The 21,903-nt window shown below is 41.8% G+C and overlaps 1 protein-coding gene across 14 annotated transcripts in view; it reads left to right on the top strand.

Moving 5' to 3' along the window:
* The window catches only part of RBM6 (RNA binding motif protein 6), a 110,014-nt gene that overhangs the window by 84,907 nt on the left and 3,204 nt on the right, over window positions 1–21,903 (top strand). For all 14 annotated transcript variants that reach the window (XM_001496699.6, XM_014731670.3, XM_070237558.1 and 11 more), the window contains 13 exons: window positions 3,839–3,913; window positions 9,807–9,867; window positions 11,686–11,961; window positions 12,374–12,534; window positions 13,551–13,648; window positions 14,328–14,370; window positions 14,512–14,593; window positions 14,838–14,923; window positions 15,678–15,824; window positions 16,793–16,888; window positions 18,305–18,565; window positions 20,227–20,301; window positions 21,345–21,442. In XM_001496699.6, coding sequence (XP_001496749.2) covers window positions 3,839–3,913; window positions 9,807–9,867; window positions 11,686–11,961; window positions 12,374–12,534; window positions 13,551–13,648; window positions 14,328–14,370; window positions 14,512–14,593; window positions 14,838–14,923; window positions 15,678–15,824; window positions 16,793–16,888; window positions 18,305–18,565; window positions 20,227–20,301; window positions 21,345–21,442 — 1,559 coding nt within the window. The remainder of the gene's footprint in view (window positions 1–3,838; window positions 3,914–9,806; window positions 9,868–11,685; window positions 11,962–12,373; window positions 12,535–13,550; window positions 13,649–14,327; window positions 14,371–14,511; window positions 14,594–14,837; window positions 14,924–15,677; window positions 15,825–16,792; window positions 16,889–18,304; window positions 18,566–20,226; window positions 20,302–21,344; window positions 21,443–21,903) is intronic.

Here is a 21,903-nt window from a genome sequence, read left to right as displayed (position 1 = left end):
AGGAGTGCAGTTATCTCTAGCTTTTTGCAACTTCACAGTAAGACCCCTTGAGATATACTTAGAAACACCTCTATGTGACTTTGTCAAGTGAGGGCTTTGGGTTTGGTAGGATTTTAGCAGGTTTTAATCTAAGCCTAATCTAACACTACTGAGAAAGAGGGTGTCTTTGGTTTTACTTTCAAATATATGATGCCTCTTTAGGAGCCAGACCTAGTTAACCAGACTTGTCGTCTTCATGGTAAGTTTGCTTTAGTAGCTTAATAAATAACCCAATAACTCAAATGATGAATAAAAATGCTAACATGTGAAGACAGTAGATAATAGAGAATTTGAAAGTGGACAAAAAAGTGATGAAATCATCCTACCCATTTATTAATCCAACTCCCCTCAGGTTGCTTCCCTAGGAGACATTGGCAGATCTTTACTCTATGAAATCTAAAGAAAGGGCCCAGCTGAGATGGGGAGGGGTACAATGTATGTCATGTCTGTGCTTGGTGTATCTGGGTAGCCTATGTATGATAGCAGCTGGGAAATCAAGTCATAGATAAACCTGATTGTTCTCATTCAAGTTTCTTCTGTGTCTTTTTATTCTTATTAAAACAATTGACAGTTCTTCAACAGTATGTTAAAACCATTTCGTATTCTTTTATTTATTTTTATTTTTTAATTTTTTAATTTTTACTTATTTATTTTTTTGAGAAAGATTGGCCCTGAGCTAACATCTGCTGCCAATCCTCCACTTTTTGCTGAGGAAGATTGGCCCTGAACTAACATCTGTGCCCATCTTCCTCCATTTTATATGTGGGGCACCTGCCACAGCATGGCTTGATGAGCGGTGCGTTAGGTCTGCACCCAGGATCTGAACCAGCGAAACCCAGGCTACCAAAGCAGAGTGCCCAAACTTAACCGCTACACCACCAGGCCGGCCACCATTTCGTATTCTTTAGCAGTGATCTCTGGCAGCCTTATGTCTAGCCATGTGCAGGTTGAAAAAAAGGGCTGCCTTAGTTGTAGAGGACTCTGGGGCATAAGAAATCATTGCCTTTGTAATACATGAGGTGAAGGTAATCTTCTCAAAGTTGATAGACTGATGAGTATTCCTGGCGGAGGAATCCTAGACAGAAAGTCATCCACTGCTCCTGGAATGGCATATTTGTTACCTGAGAAGTATAGAGTGCTCCTCACCTTAGAAATTCCTGAATCTACTGATGCCTCCAAGTGGTGAAATCAGAGTTTGCGATTGACTGCAAATCACAGGAGTGCCTTGTTCTGATGGCACTGTTCACTGTTCTTATGGCAGCCCCACACATTTTATGGACTCAGTGTACAGATATACACTATGACAGCAGTCCCTCCCTCCAGAGCCACCGTGGGTTAGGCACTGCAGTCTTCCAGGCATAGTTGGGTCCAATCAGTCTTTTGTTCATTCCACAGCCACTTATTAAGTTCCTTTTCTGTACCAAGTACTGTGCTTGGTACTGATAATAAAAGGCCAGCAAGATTTAGCCTGGACTCTAAGATTTGGCCCAGCAATTGACAACTAACACTAAGTGCTATCATAAAGAGAGAGATTCAGACATGCAGTGACCATTCCCTAAGAAAGCTTAAGCTTTCAGTAGATTGAAATGGTTTGTGAAATATTGCTGTCTGACAAGCAAGTGAGATGAAGTGACTGACTATTTCACCCTGTCTGGTCTCGCCTACTGATTCTAGTCTTTTTCTGGCACTTAGGGCTCAAAATACATTTATTGAGCCCTCACTATATTCCCTGCTAAACTCTTTACATGTATTAATTTACTTAATCTTTAACCACCTTATGAAGTAGGTACTGGTATTCCTACTTTACACATGAGGAAACTGAAACACAGAGAAGTTAAGGACCTTGCTGAAGGTCATGGAGTGGTGGCAGGATTCAGATTTAGAGAACCTGACCAAGAGTCCATGTTCTCTCTTTTTTTTTTAAAGATTTTATTTTTTTTCCTTTTTCTCCCCAAAGCCCCCCAGTACATAGTTGTATATTCTTCGTTGTGGGTCCTTCTAGTTGTGGCATGTGGGTCGCTGCCTCAGCGTGGTTTGATGAGCAGTGCTGTGTCCGCGCCCAGGATTCGAACCAACAGAACACTGGGCTGCCTGCAGCGGAGCGCACGAACTTAACCACTCGGCCACGGGGCCAGCCTCAAGAGTCCATGTTCTTAAGTGATGTGATACGCTACCTCTGGGTGAAAGGGTACCATCTTGACCAACCTCCTGTATGGTTAGAGCTTGGCAGAGTGGTATTCTCCAGACCCTCCTTACCTCCAGAACTTTTCTCTTTCCTGGATTGGCTCCTGAGGGCAAAATGCCTATCCTTAATACTAAGCAGGAGTTGGTGAATGCAGTAAAAGATCCCTTATCTACAGCCCCAAATGGGAATCTGGCCCTGCCTTTCACCAGCTGGGTGACCTTGCATCTCTGAGCATGTTTCCTCATCTGTAAAGTGGAGTAATGTTACTTCGTGGGATCATTTAAGGGGTTGAATAAGATAACATTCTTGTTTCTAGCTCTAAGTAAGCACTTAAATGTTAGCAAATTTTTATCATCATTTTCCTCCAGCCTGAAGAACAAGTCAGGAAACAATTTTTCAGTGACCAGATTCTAGGACCTAAATAGGCAGGCAGTTTTCCTTTGATTTTGACAAGACAATAATTTTATTCTGTGTATTTCTCTTGACTCTCTTGGTGTGAAAAGCAGAGAGGTAAAGCATTATTTGACAGATGTATGGATTCAAGCAAGAAACTGAGGTCCAATTGCAAAGAAATGCCTTGTATAACTCAGAGCCCTGTCTGAGGAGACACAGAGGACCCTAGAGGGCGGAGAATGAACACAGCGCAGGGGCTAGTTCCAGAGTCGCATCCTCGGTTAGTTCACTTACAAGTGTGGGTGAGGGTCTGTCAGTAGGCAGAGATTTGTTTTCCCTCTGCTCTAACACATATCTGCTGGCTAGTGTTTATTAAACAGAACTTATTTTTTCTTAATGTGAAATAGAATTTGTGACTTGTCCAAAATGCAAAGGCCAAGGAGCTCTGTAATTGCAGGCTTGTTGAGCCCCTTTCCCCACCTGTTCCGGTGCCAGACTTTCCTACACTGTTTATTTGCCAATGGTTGCTCCTCAGATCTCATGGCCAGCTCACTGTAGGCTCCAAGCCAGAGTGATGCTGCTGCCACTGATACCACCATCACCACTGCTGCCATCACCAGCCATTCAGTTTCCTGCTATAGGATGTGACCTGCCGTGAAACTTTTACCTTCTTCCTTTCTCCCTGTCTTCAGCGTTGTACCTCTTTCTCCTGGTGCTTTTGCCATGCAGCCAGAGTTCCAAACAAAGTTTTTGGGCACCCAAGTTAAGAGCCCTTACTACCTCTCCAAGGAGATTTGAGTTAGCCGTGGAAAAGCTAATTGAGAGGGCTCCTGTGTCTCTGTGCTGCAGAAGGAAGAGTTGCTTCTTGATAGTGTGCTAGCTTCTGAGTCAGATGGGGAACTTGCTGGGACTCAAATGAGAGCGCACTACATGACCTCTGGAGGAGGTGACTGAGTCTAACCTGCCCAAGGACAGCACCCCAACCCACAGGAGCCAAGGCCGAAGACTGATTTCACCTCCCACTCCCTTTACCTAAGCTTATGCTTGCTCTGCCACACTGCCCCAAATCTGTGGCTTAAAACAACCATTTCCTTTTGTCAATGAATAAGCTCACTTTTTGTACAGTGTTTCAGCTTGGGGACTGGAAAGGCTCTCTGTGCCTTCCTGTCTCTCCATTTCTCCAAGAGTTGATGTTAATGGCTTCTGTCTTTGTCTTTACAGGGAGTTCTAACGATCCATGAAAAAGAGGTCACCCTCGAGTATGTATCAAGCCTGGATTTTTGGTACTGCAAACAGGTAAGTGCCAAGAATCCCTTTCCTTAGAAAAATAAGGATCTGGCATCACAACTCCTCCATGTCTCCACGAATGCTACCTAGTAGCATACATTGCCAAGGGCAAAGCTCTTCTTCCTTGGTTCACTTCAGATGAACTAGAGGGCAGGGCAGGTCATCCATAACTTCTGCTTCGCAGCTGCTGCCCCAGCCATAGAGGGTTCTGGGCCTGCAATTGGAGACATTTTCCCAAGGACATATGCCATGCTTTCTGTTCATCATGAACTGAAAGAATTTAACAGTCCCTTGATTTATAACCTCTTCCCAGTTATCCTTCTTGGGAGTGATTACAGGGGAATTGGTGTTTGGAAAGGTGGATTTAGAGATGTTGATTTTGTGGGAGGTGTATGTTTTTTGGATATTTAAGGGTTTCCAATGATGTAGAACTTTAGGTACCATGGCGTTTTACCTCTGTTAAACTCCATATTCTTCTAGAATGGCATATTTAAAGATTTTAGGCCATACTCTTATTAGAAGTCCAGTTTGATTTCAGATGAACATGAAAATATAATTCTCATTTTTCATTACTACTAATTTCAAAAATAATTATGAAAAATTTATAGTTTGTGAACCATAATTCATTAAAAGTATTATAGAACTTGATAAAACTCAGTGAAAACTTTAGCTTGACATTTTGTTTTTATTTTTATTTTTTAAGATTTTATTTTTCCTTTTTTTCCCCAAAGCCCCCCAGTACATAGTTGTATGTTTTGTAGTTATGGGTCCTTCTAGTTGTGGCGTATGGGATGCTGCCTCAGCATGGCTTGATGAGTAGTGCCATGTCCGCATCCAGGATCCAAACTGGCGAAACCCTGGGCTGCCGCAGTGGAGCACAAACTTAACTACTCAGCCACAGGGCTGGCCCCTACTTGACATTTTATTAATCTCAGTGAAATGCAATTTGCCTAGCTGTGTTAGTCATTAACCAAAGTGCTCATATTTCATGTATATACTACCTTAAGGTGTCAATTTAGGAATACATTTAACTTTTTAAAACATTGTTGTAAAATGCACATAACGTTAAATTTACCATTTTAAAGCATATAATTCAGTGGCGTTAAGTATATTCACAATGTTGTGTAACCGTCAACACTGTCTAGTTCTATAACTTTTTCATTACTCCAAAAGGAAACCCCATATCTATTAAGCAGCTACTTCCATTCCTCTATCCCTCAGTTCCTGGAAACTACTGATCTACTTTCTACCTCTATGGATTTGCCTATTCTGAACATTTCATATAGGCAGAATCATACAATCTGTGACCTTTTGTGTCTATCTTCTTTCACTTAGCATGTTTTCAAGGTTCATCCATGTTGTAGCCTGTATCAGTTCTTCATTCTTCTTCTTCCTTTTTTTTTTTTTTTTTTGGTGAGGAAGATTGGCCCTGAGCTAACATCTGTACCAGTCTTCCTCCATTTTGTTTTGAATGTGGGACACTGCCACAGCATGGCTTGATGAGCAATGCGTGGGTCCGTGCCCAGAATCTGAAGCTGTGAAGCCTGGGCCACCAAAACAGAGTGTGCAAACCTAACCACTGTGCCACCAGGCTGGCCCCAATACTTCATTATTTTTATGGCTGAATAATATATGGCTGTACCACATTTTGTTTATCCATTCATTAGTTGAGGGATATTTAGGGTGTTTCTACTTCTTGGCTGTTGTGAATAAGACTGCTATGAACATTCATGTACAAGTTTTTGTTTGAACATCTGTTTTTAATTCTTTTGAGTATATACTGAGAAGCAGAAATTGTTGGGTCATAGGGTACTTTTACGTTTTAACTCTTAGAGGAACCACCAAACAGTTTTCCACAGACAGCAGCTGCAGCGTTTTACATTCCCATCAGCAACATATGAGGGTAATTTCTCAGCAGTTTCTCCACATCCTTGCCAGCATTTGTTATTTTCCATTTTTTTGATAATAGCCATCCTAGTGGGTGTGAAATAGTATCTCATTAGGGTTTTGATTTGCATTTCCCTAATGACTAATGATGCTGAGCATTTATTCATATGATTGTTGCCACTTGTATGTCTTCTTTGGAGAAATGTTTATTCAAGTCCTTTGTGGCTGGCCCCATGGCATAGTGGTTAAGTTCAGCGTGCTCTGCTTTGGTGGCCCTATACCACTTGTTTGCAGGTTCAGATCCCGGGCGCGGTCCTACATGACTCTTCAGCTATGCTGTGGCAGCGTCCCACATACAAAATAGAGGAAGATTGGCCCAGATGTTAGCTTGGCAAATCTTCCTCAGCAAAAAAAACCCAGAAAGTCCTTTGCCCATTTTTAATTGGGATGTTTGTCATTTTGTTGTTAAGTTTTAAAAGTTTTTTATATTCTAGATATTAATCCCTTATCAGATAGTGATTTGCCAATATTTTCTCCCATTCCGTGTGTTATCTTTCACTTTATTGATAATGTCCTTTGATGCACAGAAGTTTTAATTTTGATAAAGTCCAATTCACCTGTTTTTTCTTTTATTGCTTGTCCTTTGGTGTCATGAAACCATTGCCAAACTAAAGTCATGAAGCTTTACCCCTGTGTTTTCTTCTAAGAATTTTATAGTTTTGGCTTTTATATTTAGATCTTTGCTCTATTTTGAAATTATTTTTGTTTATGGTGTGAGGTAAAGGTCCAACTTCATTCTTTGGCATGTGGATATCACCTGTCACAGCACCATTTGTTGAATTAACTGTTCTTTCCCCATTGAATGGTCTTGGTACCTTTATTGGAAATCAATTAGCCATAGAGCTATAGGTTTATTTCTATAACTTTCTATTTTATTCTCTTGGACTATGTTTTTGTCCTTATGCCAGTACCAGACTGTTTTGATTATGGTAGCTCTGTAGTAAGTTTTGAAATCAGGAAATGTGAGTCCTTCAACTTTGTTCTTCTTTTGCAAAATTCTTTTGGCTGGGGCCGGCCCCATGGCCGAGTGGTTAAATTCACGCACTGCAGGGTTTTGCCAGTTTGGATCCTGGGCGCAGACATGGCACCGCTCGTCAGGCCATACTGAGGTGGCATCCCACATGCCACACCTAGAAGGACTCAAAACTAAAAATATACAACTATATACCAGGGGGCTTTGGGGAGAAAAAGGAAAAAATAAAATCTTGGAAAAAAAAAATTATTTTGGCTATGCAGGGTTTCTTGCAATTCCACATAAATTTGAGGATCACCTTTCCATTTCTGCAAAAATGTCATTAAAATTTTGATAATGTTTAACTTTTTTTTGAGGAAGATTAGCCCTGAGCTAACATCTGCTGCCAGTCCTCCTCTTTTTGCTGAGGAAGACTGACTCTGAGCTAACATCCGTGCCCATCTTTCTCTACTTCATATGTGGGATGCCTACCACAGCATGCTTGCCAAGTGGTGCCATGTTCACACCTAGGATCCGAACTGGCGAACCCCAGGCCACCAAAGCGGAACATGTGCACTTAACCGCTGCGCCACCAGGCTGGCCCCAACATTTAACATTTTAATAGTGATTGCCTCTACATCTTGGGATTGTTGGTGATTTTTCCCCCATCTCTCTTATACTTTACATATCAGCTATAATGCACATATATCGTTTCTTTCATAATTGGAGATGGAGGGAGCTAGCATTAAAGGGAAATTTTTGAAGTCTATTTTCTGTTAACTGGCAGGAAACAAATGGTACTATCTGATGTCAGAATTATACAGCTATTGGGGCTGGCCCCGTGGCTGAGTGGTTAAGTTTGCGTGCTCCGCTTCGTGGTTTTGCTGGTTGGGATCCTGGGCGCGGACATGGCACTGCTCATCAAGCCATGCTGAGGCAGCATCCCACATGCCACAATTAGAAGGACCCACAACTAAAAATATACAACTATGTACCGGGGGGCTTTGGGGAGAAAAAGGAAAAGTAAAATCTTTAAAGAAAATAAAGAAAGAATTATACAGCTATTGCCAAGACTCTTGCTTGAAAGAACAGAATGGCTTGGTTACATTGTCTCCTAAAATGACAGGCTACTTGCTTAGCTGTCTTGGGGATACTTTGTAATTTCTGTGCTTTTTTGGAAGGGTTGAGTTACCAACCCTGCATATGTGACCTTTGACTTGCTGTAGAATGTGCTGACTTTTTAAAAAATATTCATAGAAATATTATTCATAATAGCCAAAAAGTGAAAACAACCCAAATGTCCATTAACTGCTGAATGGGTAAACAAAATGTGGTATAGCTGTACAATGGGATCCTATTTGGCAATAAAAAGGAATAAGGTACTGATAACGTGCTGTAACATGGATGAGCCTCAAAAAAACTATGCTGGACACAAAAAGACCATATATCACAATTCCATGGGACTAGGGGTGAGAATGGGAAATGACTCCACTAGGTTTGTTAGGGGATGATAAAAATGTTCTAAAGTTAGATTATGGTGGTGGTTGCACTCTACATATACTAGAAATCATTGAATTGCACACTTAAAACAGGTGAATTTTATGGTATTTAAATTACATCTACCAAGGCTAAGATCCTGACTCTGCCACTTACAGCTCTGCTGTAATAATAAATAGTCCCCAAATCCCAGTGGCTTAAATTGACAAACATATCTTCAGTCACATTACATGTCGGGGGCTATGGGTCATTGCTGTTGTTCTGCTCTCTGGCTTCTCATTCTGGGACCCAGTTTGAAGGAGCAGTCCCCGTGTGGCAGTGCTGTTCTCCTGGCTAAGGGAAAGAACAAGAGGCTCATGCACGCAAGCATTGGCTCTTAAAGCTTCTGCCAGACCTGTGTAGGTCACGTTCACTCACACTCCATTGACCAAAGCAAGACATGTGGCCAAGGCTGACAGTGCAGAGGTGAAGGGTGCTCACCATGCCGGGAGGCACCACTGTCACTTGACAATGGGCAGAGCTGTGTGTATGATCTGCTTATAGAGAGAGAACAAGGAAATAATCAATTATAATTACCTTACTCAAGTGACTTAACCACTCCAGGCCTCAGTTTTATCACCCACAAAATGGGGAGATAATAGTTGTCTAGATCAATAAGTGATGACATGTAAAGTAGTCCTGGTTCATGGCATGTGCTGTTTAATCATTAGCCACTCCTGCTGCTATTATTATTGTTTTCTCCTGCATCTGGCATACTCTTACTCTATAACGCCCTACTCAAATAACATCCTCTTCATGGTTCCTGCTCTTTGGTTTCCTGCCAGTCAACTCTGCCCTCATAGCGCTTGGAAACTCAGTGGCAAAAGTTCAGGGGCTTTGGGGTTGGGCAGTCTGCTCACCTTTTTTTTCGTAGGTTCAGACAAAAATAACTACATTCACATTGCAAAGTGTCTCTTCCCTTGTTCTGGGCTAGTGAATGTTCCTTTTCCTTTTGACATCCTCAAAATAGCTATTAGAGGCACTACCAATATGTCTTCCTTTACCTTCCTTTGCCCTTTTTTAAATCAGTGTTTGAAAAAGGAGTTGATAATTGAATTCTTCCCAGTTCCAACCAAACTGAATGGGACTCTCATAATCAGTTCGGGACCAAATTTTGGGTGCACACTGTGAATGACAACAGCTTTGGGGCAATAGTATCCTATAAACCATTTAACAGTCCAGCTTTCTTAGTTAAATGTATTTGTTATAGAAATCCTTGTCCAGGGTAAAGGCATTTGGGCTGCTCTGAAGTCCAGATGCCCTGTTAGAAGGCAGCTCTCAGGTAGCTGCTCACCAGATGCTGTCTGCCAGCTCTGATGAGTTGGTGGACATCAGACCCTTAGGCTTTATGGTGGGTTGGGATATGGCTTATTTCTTTCATTTTTGGCAGATATTACTGTGTTGGATATACATAAGGTTTTTAAAAATGTTTTTGGTCAAATTGAATTCTTTCTTTTTCCCTTGCAGTGTAAGGCCAACACTGGTGGACACCGATCTTCATGTTCATTCTGCAAGTGCCCAAGGGAAGGTGAGTGGTAGTGGAGGTAGTGCTTATGGTGGTTTTTATTTTCTGCACTGAGTAAAACAAGTTTCGTGCTTTCTTTGTCTTTAAAGAGTGGTCATCACCAAATACAAGTTGATCTGTAAAGCTCTTTAAAGTGCAATGTGATATCTAACTTCATGTGACCTGTTAGTGGACGATTTTGGATCTCAGAGTTCCACCAGGGGAAAGAAATGGGTTGCCAGCTCCTCAGACTGAGGTGCTAAGTGGGCAGCTGACTAGAAGTCAGTAGTAGTATTATTTAGAATACATTTAAGGATGTTAGGTTGAAACAGAGACTCTGTGGCCTTAGTCCATGTGACCCTCCATCCCCCGCTTCTCTGAAGTTATTGGGCATCATTCATTAGCAGTATTATTTTCTCATTTATACTCTATCTAAATATTTCAGGATCTTCAACAGAAAAACATTTGTTAAAGTAATAGTAAACATATAAAGAAGAGAAAACAATCAGGATTGAAGTACACATTATTTTTATAGAGGAATAAACCTACCAGCAGCTCAATCACTTGACTTTAAAGTAAATTTCTCCAGAGAACTCTTAGGTAGACAACCTTAAAGAATCTATCAAAGGCATCTGTAAGAACAGTCCGATAGCAATGACTATTATATGCCTGTTTCCGATATTATCCCTTAAGGAAAGCTAGGGCATGACCATAAAATACAGTTCAGTGCAGGGATCCAGGTAGCCTCTGAAGAACCTGTTTGTTCCAAGGTTACACCTTAGTATACCTACAAATAGTTTCTTAGCTGAGCTTTTGGCCTCTGGTGGAGATTCTGCTCTCTAGTGAGGGCTGCGAAGCACGTGTTCTGAAAATCTTTGGAGGAAGACTCTACATGCCCTAGAGACCAAACCAATGTATGGGAAATTAAGTAAACAACTGAGATTTTTAACCTGTTGTAGTACTTCAGATTAGGCAAAATTGTGGGAGTTTTTTCCCCTCAAGAAAGCCTTCTTTCTTAGTCTAGTCTAACAAATGAATAGATGATTTATAAAATGATTGGGCACCATACCTCCAAGATTGCTGAAACAACATTAACCTGGAAACATACAAAGCAGGTGTTCACTAGTTGCCTGTCGCTACTATTAAGTATTCTTTGTTTCTCCCATAGAACGTCTCTTTTTGAGCCACATAACTTCCAGTGAATCCTCCAAGAATGAATTAATTGCAAAAATATATCCCTAAATAACTGGACAAATTATCCTGTTGTAGAAAGAGATTTGGAATTAATCATTTATATTTTGAAGGACTATTGCCCATTATAATTATTTGCATATAAATGAGCTGTATGCAGGTAGGTCTATTCTTAGCTTTGTAGGAGTGGAGGGGGCCTGTGGTCTTACAGAATTTGAGACAGCTGTCTTAGTACCATAACAATGGAAGAAGCAGGGCTCCTAGACATATGCATTTGGGATATATGTTTCTACCAAACCTCTAGCAAGGGCCATATCTTTGGTAATTTTGTCCCCATATCTGTTATCATTGGTTGTAATAGTGAAGTCCAGGGTGTCATGAAGGATTTCTTAAATTGAAATGTTTGGAAAGTGATAGAAAACTCATAAGATTAAATTGTTTAAATACTTGGATAATTTCTTCTGTGAACTCTTTCGTGTGCTCTCTCATTAGCCTGGCTTAAAGTCTTATCAGAAGACTATTTTGTAGGTATTTCTGAGATTATTAATAGCATTTCAATATGAGTATTTGGTGGCAGGTAAGGAGGAATCACAGCCGTAGTGCTTTTCAGATAAAACCTGCTGGAGATTCTTTCTGTTTCTGTTCCTGTAGTGACAGAGGCCAAGCAAGAATTAATAACCTACCCTCAGCCTCAGAAAACATCCATACCAACACCATCAGAAAAACAACCCAGCCAGCCCCTAAGGTCAGCTGATAAAGAACCTGAACACAAGAAGCGGGAAGAAGGCCAAGAACAACGCTTGGGACATCAAAAGAGAGAAGCAGAAAGGTATCTGCCTCCTTCTCGAAGGGAAGGGCTCACCTTCCGAAGAGACCGAGAAAAGGAGCCATGGTCTGGGGAGACACGCCAGGATGGGGAGAGCAAAAGTAAGTGGTTTATCAGGGCACGTACCAGACTGTAACCATCACAGTTGAAGCATATATGGCCTGTGCTGTGGCTAGGGACCAGCTGCTTTCCACATCCTAGTAAAACTGCCCAGCCTGACTATAGAGACTATTGTTTTCTGCAGGCCTTGCTGTACTAGTTGAAGGAATCTACATCCTCCAAATAGCAAGTTGCGATTCAAATGCACCAAGGCATAACTTTAGATTTCTAAGTATTGGTAAAGCAAAGTATGAAGTATTTGACTAGCATTTCTTTATAGAACCAGCCTTGCTAGAGCAGAGTAGCATCTGCAGTCATCTACAGTAAAAAACAACAATCAGGCTCTGAGGACTTCTTCAAAAATTAACCTTTCTCTTTCCTTGCTTCTCTCCCAATTGTGCTTGGTTTGTTCAGCAATCATGCTAAAACGCATCTATCGTTCCACTCCACCTGAGGTGATAGTGGAAGTGCTGGAGCCCTATGTCCGCCTTACTACTGCCAATGTCCGTATCATCAAGAACAGAACTGGCCCCATGGGCCACACCTATGGCTTTATTGACCTCGACTCCCATGCGGTGAGTTTCCCACCCCTTGGAATGGACTAGGGACACCTGGCTATAGCAACCTCAAGAAGGTTTGAAAGACTATCATTGGAATTCTCGTGTGCTCTCTGGTGTCATAACCCCTCTTGTTCTTTCCTTTGGGTTTAATGTTCATTCAGATGACATGACTGCCCTTGAAAGTTAGAACTCTAAGTGGTTTTCTAGATCCATTTTTATAGCATTTATAATTTCCAGTTAAAATAAAGTGAGAACTTAGTCACTTGTGAAGAATCTGAGTACCGAACTTTTCAAGATTTTAGTGAATTTTCTGATTTCTTAAATTTGTTTTGCCCAGCCACAGATGGTTTTATATTTGATGGTAACAGGACATTTCCTGTTTTTCCTCAAATTGTTGCTGTAAGAGATTCTTGTGGCTTGAATTTCTAGTTGTGGGGCCCTTTTCTATGGAAGTAATGTGAAGATAATGAAAATTGTTGGGATTTTTTGCTCAAAAATCACAAGGGACTTTGTAAATTAGATTTGATGTGATGACAGTTGTAGCCTAAAAGAAGAGGATTTGAATTTCTGAAATTTATACCGGAAACTGGCGTCTACTCTGACCACTGTTCTGAGCAACCTTTCATTAAAAGTTGCCTGTTTTGGGGCCGGCCCCGTGGCTGAGTGGTTGAATTTGAGCACTCCGCTTCGGTGGCTCAGGGTTTCGCCAGTGTGAATCCTGGGCGCAGACATGGTACCACTCGTCAGGCCATGCTGAGGCAGCATCCCACGTGCCACAACTGGAAGGACCCACGGCTAAAAATACACAACTATGTACCGGGGGGCTTTGGGGAGAAAAAAATAAAATAAAATCTTTAACAAAAAAAAAAAGAGTTGCCTATTTTGCCAGTGTGCTCTTCCTATTACAGTTAATGACCAGAACATAATATTTAGTAAATTTTTATTTTGAGAAGGAAAATCCATGTTCAGTTCTCTTTCAAAGGACGTGGCCATTTCTCTCTTTTGGTTCAAATGTATCCTTGGTTCCCCAGGAAGCTCTTCGTGTAGTGAAGATCTTGCAGAACCTTGATCCACCATTTAGCATTGATGGGAAGATGGTAGCTGTAAACCTGGCCACTGGAAAACGAAGGTAAAGCAGAGGGGTAGGGCTCCTTTGTGCTTCCCCAACTCAAGTTTTTGGGAGAAAACTCCTGTTTCTGGCTAGAGAGGCAGAGATAGTAAGACATGATGCCTCCCCAGTGTGGGTTGTTTCAAGTATGTATATCTGTATCTTCTTTTTCTGAAGCTTTCCTTGTTCTGATTCTAAATTTTTTTTTTTCTTAAATTGTAGTACTAGGTACTTCAGTCCTTTCCCTCTTGACTGCCTGGTATCTTTGGATCTGACGGATGGTACAGTCTTGGATGTACAGAAAAATCTTGATACTTCCTTGCCCCTTGTAATCCTAAGAAAATGCTGTCATGACTTCCCACATAGCACTGAGAAATCTAATTCCTCTTTATTCCTTCACTCATCTTGACCTCGGAGTGGTGACTGAGAAATGGCTTCATCAGAGCAGCAGGCTTACAGGGATGGGACAGATCTTGCTCTAGCACCCTCAACTCAATTGCTGTTTTGCTCCAGCAGACAGCTTTGTAAGAGTTCCACTGCTCCTCCCTTCAGGAGTCTCTGCACCACCAGGCCTGCTTGCTGTCTGGGTTGGTTCCTTTCTCTGCAAAATGGGGAGAAGAGTTTCTCAGCAACTCTGTAGGATTAGACACTCCTCAGGTGGCTTTTGTAGCAGGCTCGTGACATGTATTGTTTGTTGCAGAAATGATTCTGGGGACCACTCTGACCACATGCACTACTATCAGGTAGGCCTCAGCAGGTGGGGCGTGCTCTTGGTAAAATCCTCAAGTGACTGAAAGAGTGATCTTGAATTCTCTCCAATGGGTGACTGTTAAGGTTAATGGCTATCGGAAGTTCCGTAATTTTAACTTGCCTTTCTGTGATAGGGTAAAAAATATTTCCGAGATAGGAGGGGAGGTAGCAGAAATTCAGACTGGTCTTCTGATACAAATCGACAAGGACAACAGTGTAAGTGACCTTGTTTTATTTCTTTTGTTTCTTTCTGGCTTGAGTATTCATTAATTGAAATCTCTGTGGTCACAAAGTTGGCAAGAGATGCTGTTGACTGGGGTGCTCATTCAGAGAAAGCACCATCTACAGGTTCTACACCTATTCGGGTTAGCCAGCCTCATTCTGGGTTGTTCTTGGTGAGTCCCTAGCAAGGGCTTCATTGGACAGGGAATAACATTGGCTCTGGTTTTATTCCTTCTAGCATCATCTGACTGCTACATATATGATTCTGCAACTGGCTACTATTATGACCCCTTGGCGGGAACTTATTATGACCCCAACACCCAGGTGGGTATTTGGTTTACTTTGTCAATGATTCTTTTGAAAAAAGCATCTATAATTTGTTACTTTGAAAATTTTATTCTCTAGATTCTCTGGTTTCTCATCACATAAAAAGTAAAAAAGGGGGCCGGCCCTGTGGCCGAGTAGTTAAGTTCGCGTGCTCCACTTTGGTGGCCCAGGATTTCACCAGTTCAGATCCTGGGTGCAGACATGGCACTACTCATCAAGCCAGGCTGAGGCGGCATCCCACATGCCACAACTGGAAGGACCCACAATTAAAAAAATATACAACTATGTACTGGGGGGCTTTGGGGAGAAAAAGGAAAAATAAAATCTTAAAAAAAAAGTAGAAAAGTTTAAATCTTTGGAAACAATTTCTCCATTCTAGGCAGCTGCTCTGACTGTTGTACTATCTGTACCTCATGTCTAGTCTGGTGTTTTAAAAAGTCCAGATCTTATATTGAGCTGTATTTATTCAGGTGGATTTTAAAGATGGTGACCTTTATGTTAACTGTTGCCTATATGGAAAAATAAATGCCTTGTAGCGTTACAGGTAAACAGTGCTGCTCTTAGAAAAATGGACAGTGGGATGTGTCCTGGCCCCTGGAGTGGGCTTTTAGATTGTTTGATGTAGTCTTTTCTTAGGCTCATGAGTAAGAGAGCTATTCTTTCCCCCAGAAGGGAACTGTGTTCCTTAGACCTGGAATTACTGGGAAAGTGAAGCATTCTGTAGATTTAACTGTTTCCAATTGTATCATAGCAAGAAGTCTATGTGCCCCAGGACCCTGGGTCACCTGAGGAAGAAGAGAGCAAGGACAAGAAACTCTGCAGTCAAGGAAAGTCAACTAGCAAGAAGGAAACGTCTAAAAGAGATGGCAAGGAGAAAAAAGACCGAGGTGTGACGAGGGTAAGTTACTAACAAAGTAGGCCAGTTTCAGCCACTGGTAACTCTGTCTTTTACAAATGGAAAAACTGTGAATGGTAGAACAAAGTGACTCAGCTCAAACCCTAACACCTCAGCTCCACAAAGTTTCATTTTCCTGCATTCTCTTTTCAGTGCTTGATTCTGTATATACATTTCTATAGGTGTAATTGTAGAAGAGGATACCATTTTGTATTCTTTATTCATTTTATATTTGATCATAAGTATTTTTCCATATTTCTGTAATACTCTTTATTATTTTAATGCCTGCATGGTAAAATTCACTTGGTAAAAATGTACCTTGATTTTCTTCATCATTCCTGCATTGTTTGTTTCTTCTTTCTAATCTTATACTGTCATAATATGTAGCATTTAGCATTTATTTCTCCTTTTAAAGAATTTCCTTAGGATAAGTCTTCAAGATCAAAGAGGGATTCAGTTTTGATTTTGTTTTTTTTTTTTTTTTGAGGAAGATTAGCCCTGAGCTAACATCTGCTGCCAATTCGCCTCTTTTTTGCTGAGGAAGACTGGCCCTGAGCTAACATCCATGCCCATCTTCCTCTACTTTATATGTGGGACGCCTGCCACAGTATGGCTTGCCAAGTGGTGCCATGTCTGCACCCGGGATCCGAACCAGTGAACCCTGGGCCGCCAAAGCAGAACGTGCAAACTTAACCACCACACCACAGGGCCAGTCCCTCAGTCATTTTTAAAATGAGGAAATTAATGCCTATCTAAGAGGATTGTAGTAAAGCCTGAAGAAGATAATGCATATAAATACCTCATCTGGTGCCTGACATATACTAAATGTTATCTTTAAAAGTTGTTAATTTTGAAATCATTATAGCACTGTTACAGATACTTCACAAATTAGGAGATTTAGAAAACCAGACTAATTTCAACAGGGATAACTCTTAACCCAGCTTTTATGAGTATCATTTGGGTTTGATCAGTTTCAGGAAAATGCCAGTGAGGGGACAGCCCCCCCAGAGGACGTCTTTAAGAAGCCCCTGCCTCCCACTGTGAAGAAGGAAGAGAGTCCTCCACCAGTAAGACTAAGCTAATGCCCTGGGCTAGGGCTGGAGCTGGTTCCAAATGGGAAAGGAAATTCAAAGGCTGATGCCTCACTTTGGTGTTGGTCCTTTAGCTCTCTGTGTCACAAACAAGGACTCCTCTTAAGTATAAGCATGAAGTAAATTTTCCTGTCTGCTAATAGGAATATAACTGGAGAACGAGAGGTAGTTATCTGTCCTCTTTCCCTCTACCCTGTGCCATTCCCACCAGACCAGAGAACGCCTGGCCCTTTTTAAGTTATAATCCTGCTCTTACTAATTCTTCTCTTCTAAATGACCAAGGAAACCTGTTTTCCTGGCTGTGATGTTTCCGATCTTTTGGTACTGCATAAGGATCTCTTACATTTGGAGTGCATGCATGGTCATTTTTATAATTTACCTGCCTGGCCAGAGTGAACAATGCTAATAACGACATTGGTACCCATTTTTTAGATGTTGTAGAGTGATAGTGTCAATCTATTTGCAAGTGATTCTGATTAAATGTAAATATAAAATGATAGTGACCACACTTTATTTTTTTACTTTGTTTGATCATAGACCAGTGACCGTGCATCACTATTTAACAGTTTCCTATAAGCTGCTGATAAATACTCTTTGCCTGTTCCACGTTATTTATTTATTTATTTATTTTAAGATTTTATTTTTCCTTTTTCTCCCCAAAGCCCCCCGGCACATAGTTGTATATTTTCTTTAGTTGTGGGTCCTTCTAGTTGTGGCATGTGGGAGGCTGCCTCAGCATGCCCCGATGAGCGGTGCCATGTCTGCGCCCAGGATCCGAACCGGCGAAACCCTGGCCTGCCGAAGCGAAGCACTCAAACTTAACCACTCGGCCACGGACCTGGCCCTCTGCCTGCTCTACATTACTAATTCAGTTTACTGTAGCATCTATCCTATCCGTGCCTTTGCCTTTACCTTCCTCAGGAGCTGGATCTGTCTGCCTGAGTGCTTATCCTTCAGTTGCTTTTAGTCTACCTCCTAAGTCCCTTTTGCTATAGAGGTTACTATAGCCTTGAGGAAATTTATTTTTCCTTTTCTCCACAGTAACTTGGAGGTGGTTGCTATCCCTTCCTCTTTGTAAATTGTAATTTTTTAACTCTTTTCCTATGTTCTATATCAGTTCTCCTTTCTCTACCTTCTCTTGACCATTCTGTTTAGAGAGTCGCTTCTAAGGGAACTTGTCTGACTTATCTCAGTGAGCAAGGAGAAAAGCCAAGCTCAAACCATGTTACTTCCATCTGGGAAATGAGAAGTGTGGTCAGTGGGCCTATTCTGAACCAAGTTCATTATTCCAACTAAAAAAGAAGAAATGAGATACCCATATCAGAATATCCAGAAAACAGACCCCAAAATATAATTTGAGTTTGGTGTTAATCGCTGGTCTTCTCCTTCCAGCCTAAGGTAGTAAACCCACTGATTGGCCTCCTGGGTGAATATGGAGGAGACAGTGACTATGAGGAAGAGGAAGAAGAGGAACAGACCCCTCCTCCACAGGCCCGCACAGCACAGCCCCAGCAGCGGGAGGAGCTGACTAAGAAGGAGAATGAAGAAGATAAACTCACTGACTGGAATAAACTGGCTTGTCTGCTCTGCAGAAGACAATTTCCCAATAAAGAAGTTCTGATCAAACACCAGCAGCTTTCAGACCTGCACAAGGTATTAGGGGAAGAGGCTCTGACCTTTCACACTTTTGACTCTTAGTATTGATGAGCATTACAGGGAATAAAGAAGCTTATGCTGTCTTTCGTTAGCCTATATCATCCCCAGTTCCTATAATTAAATCAGTCCAATTCAAGAATGAATTGCTCTTACACCTTTTCTTCATGAGTTGCTCTGCTTTAAGGCCATGCCCACCTTCAAAAAACTTGAGTGTGTAGACCCAAAGCAAGCAGCATGGCTGGGGCTGGGACACCAAACACAGGCTCTGCTGAAGACAGGAGGAGAAGGGGTCATGGAGTAGGAAACTGACCTGCTGCATTTCTCATCTTAGCTCTACCATTAACGTAATATTTGGACCTCAGATAAGCCCCTTCTCTTGATACTTGGTCACTTCACCGAGTTCTGTCTAGCTCTGACAGTCTGCTTCCCCAAAGGTAGGTCACATTCTGCCAGCTCTTCATGTAGTGAGTTATTGCTATAAGCCATGGCACAACAGCTCTTCTTGGTATGTTAAACTGACATACATTGGTCCTACCCTGCAGTCTTCTATTTATATGTACTGACGAAGGAGCTAAATTCTGGACAACTAAAGCCCCTAGGTGAACTCCTGTTATCAGCATAGAGTAATTTATTTCACACTCCTTCTCTGGCAAATGTTACAAGAGTGGTGAGGGGATTGGATTTAGACTTTCTCTCAATATAAAACCCTAAGTCCTACGTAGCTGAAAGCTAAGAAGCTTGCTTTTGGTTATAGGCAGACCTTTTTCCCAGCTGCCTCTGTGGAGGCTCTCCAAAGCTTCTAGGATTCTGAGAAGCTCCTTTTGACACTTGTTGCAGCAGACTACCTCCCAAATCCCCTTGACCTTATGGAATTCTGAGTCATCAGACTGACACATTTAAATTTCAGCTCTCTGATGAAAATGCTAATGAATGGCTAGAGATTAAAAATAGTTGTCAGGAAAGAGGAGCCACGGGTCTGGTGAATCCACAAGCTGAACTGGCCCTGAGACAATGGAAAATGGATTTTTCCTTTCCTTGCAGTGATGCAGTGCAAAGAATCCCCTTTCTGTATGAGAGCGGCTCTGGACACCTTAAGTTTCTTATTTATGCCTGAGGGCGTTATGTAGTAGAGCCATACTTGAGGGATATGGGACCCTCAATGAGTAGAGGACTCTCAGAGGAGTCTGTTTGTTCTTTCAGGACCTTGGGGTTCCTTTTCATGTCTCTCTGGGGGCTTGAAAGAGTGAATAGTGTCTGAGGATGGTGGGTGGTGCTAGTAGTAGGCAGAGCATGTGGGCATTTGGTTTTCTTCACTGGTGTACTCAGATTCCTCTCTCTCATAATTTTTTAGCTTAGATAAAGGGATATAAACCAAAGTTGTGTGTTCTACATTTTGGAGAAAAGTAGACTGAAGTTTCTTCTCATGCCACACCATATAACTAATCGGTGCAACAAGCCTACATTAGAACCTGGATTCCTGTTGGTGAGGCTAAAGCTAGACCAGTTAGGTGTTGTTGCTTGCAGGATGCAGTGACCACTTAGGAGAGTTGGTCAGTGAGAGGAGCTACAGTCTTAAAGCAGCTATCGAGAAAGGCCTAGGGGCATTTCTAGGACCACTTTTTCTAGACCTATACTCATAGAACGCCCTGTCTTCTCAGCAAAACCTGGAAATCCACCGGAAGATAAAGCAGTCTGAGCAGGAGCTAGCCTATCTGGAGAGAAGAGAACGGGAGGTAAGCTTTGGTGATCTGTACTCTCTTGACACCAATTCTTTTTGATTTCTGGTATAGAATTTGTAGGCTTTGCTGGTCCCTCCTGAAAAGAAGACAGAGAACGAAGTGACCCCAAAAGATGGGGCATACATTTCTCAAAACTCATCAAACTACATTAAAATGAGTGTATTTTATTGTTTATAAATTATACCTCAATAAAGTTCGTATTTTTTTAGAAGTCCAATGCGCTATCCATTGCACTACAGAACCTAAAGTTCGTATTTTTTTTTTTCAATATTCCACTTTTTTTTTTTAAGATTTTATTTTTTTCCTTTTTACCCCCAAAGTTGTACATAGTTGTATATTCTTCATTGTGGGTCCTTCTAATTGTGGCATGTGGGACGCTGCCTCAGTGTGGTTTGATGAGCAGTGCCATGTCCGTGCCCAGGATTCGAACCAACGAAACACTGGGCCGCCTGCAGCGGAGCGCATGAACTTAACCACTCAGCCACAGGGCCAGCCCCTAAAGTTCATATTTTTTTAAAGATGATGTTAGAGTCTCCATGTAGGTCAAATAAATAGCACTCCTCTTTGCTGCCCAGCTTTTAAAATCAATAAAGGAGTGTTGGATAGGACTGCTGAAATAACATCTTTTACTGTTAAAGGCTAAGTTGGAGGAATTAACTTAGTGTGAGAGGCAAGTGGATTTGCTTCTTGGATCACACAGGGAGGCAGACTCACCTATCCAGCCACACACTTCATTGGTTTGGGGCAGGTCTTTTGTGATAGTCAGGAATCTACCTATGGAGGCTTACTGGCGAAAATCTCCTCCTCAGAAGAGAAAAAGACTGGCTGAGCCAAGCATATCAGCTTATTATTCCCAAATTTACTAGTCAGAGAGGCTAGTGCTTTCTTAAGAAGAATGTGTGAAGGATCGAGAGATTCCAGGAGTTATCAGTTGAACTCCCTTCATATTAGGAGAAATTTTAGGAGTAAAGTGAAGCTTCCCTACTCACCAATGCCCTCGATGGAAATCTCAGATCTGTTTTTCTGCTCACCAACAGGGAAGGTTTAAAGAAAGAGGAAATGATCGCAGGGAAAAGCTCCAATGTTTTGACTCTCCAGAACGGAAACGAATTAAATACTCCAGGGAAACTGACAGGTAAGCCAAGAACTCTTCACTCAGCCTAGGCCTCAAAGCCTAATGGTGAAACCATCTCCTTCTCCAACTGTGCTGTTATTTTCTCTCTCAGGGAGGTGAGGCTGTCGAGAGCAGGTTATGTCTGAACTTTTTGAGCATGAGGTTCACCCCAACCTTTTGACCACAGAGAATGTGTGTTTGCATGGAAGATTGGCTGGCTGCTTCAGCTGCTCAAAGCCAGGGCTGGAGTAGCCATGGTTAGGCACTCTTTCTCTCCACATTAGTAATGCTGTACCTCCTTATGGGCCTGATAATAAGGTCACACTCCGGGGCTTTTTCTCTAAGGAGCCTCCATTTTCACACATAGGTGCTGAATACGTGGTTGGCTGCTGATAGAGATAGATAATCTCTAGCTTCCTGTGCTTGTTTCTGGTCAGATAGTTCCCAGGTGGTGAGCCCGGAGTTATATATAATTTATTGAT

The sequence above is a fragment of the Equus caballus genome, chromosome 16 (genome assembly GCF_041296265.1).
Source record: "Equus caballus isolate H_3958 breed thoroughbred chromosome 16, TB-T2T, whole genome shotgun sequence".
Classification (NCBI taxonomy): Eukaryota; Metazoa; Chordata; class Mammalia; order Perissodactyla; family Equidae; genus Equus; species Equus caballus.
The sequence above is the reverse complement of the archived record's forward strand: the minus strand, read 5'-3'. Positions and strand labels throughout refer to the sequence as shown.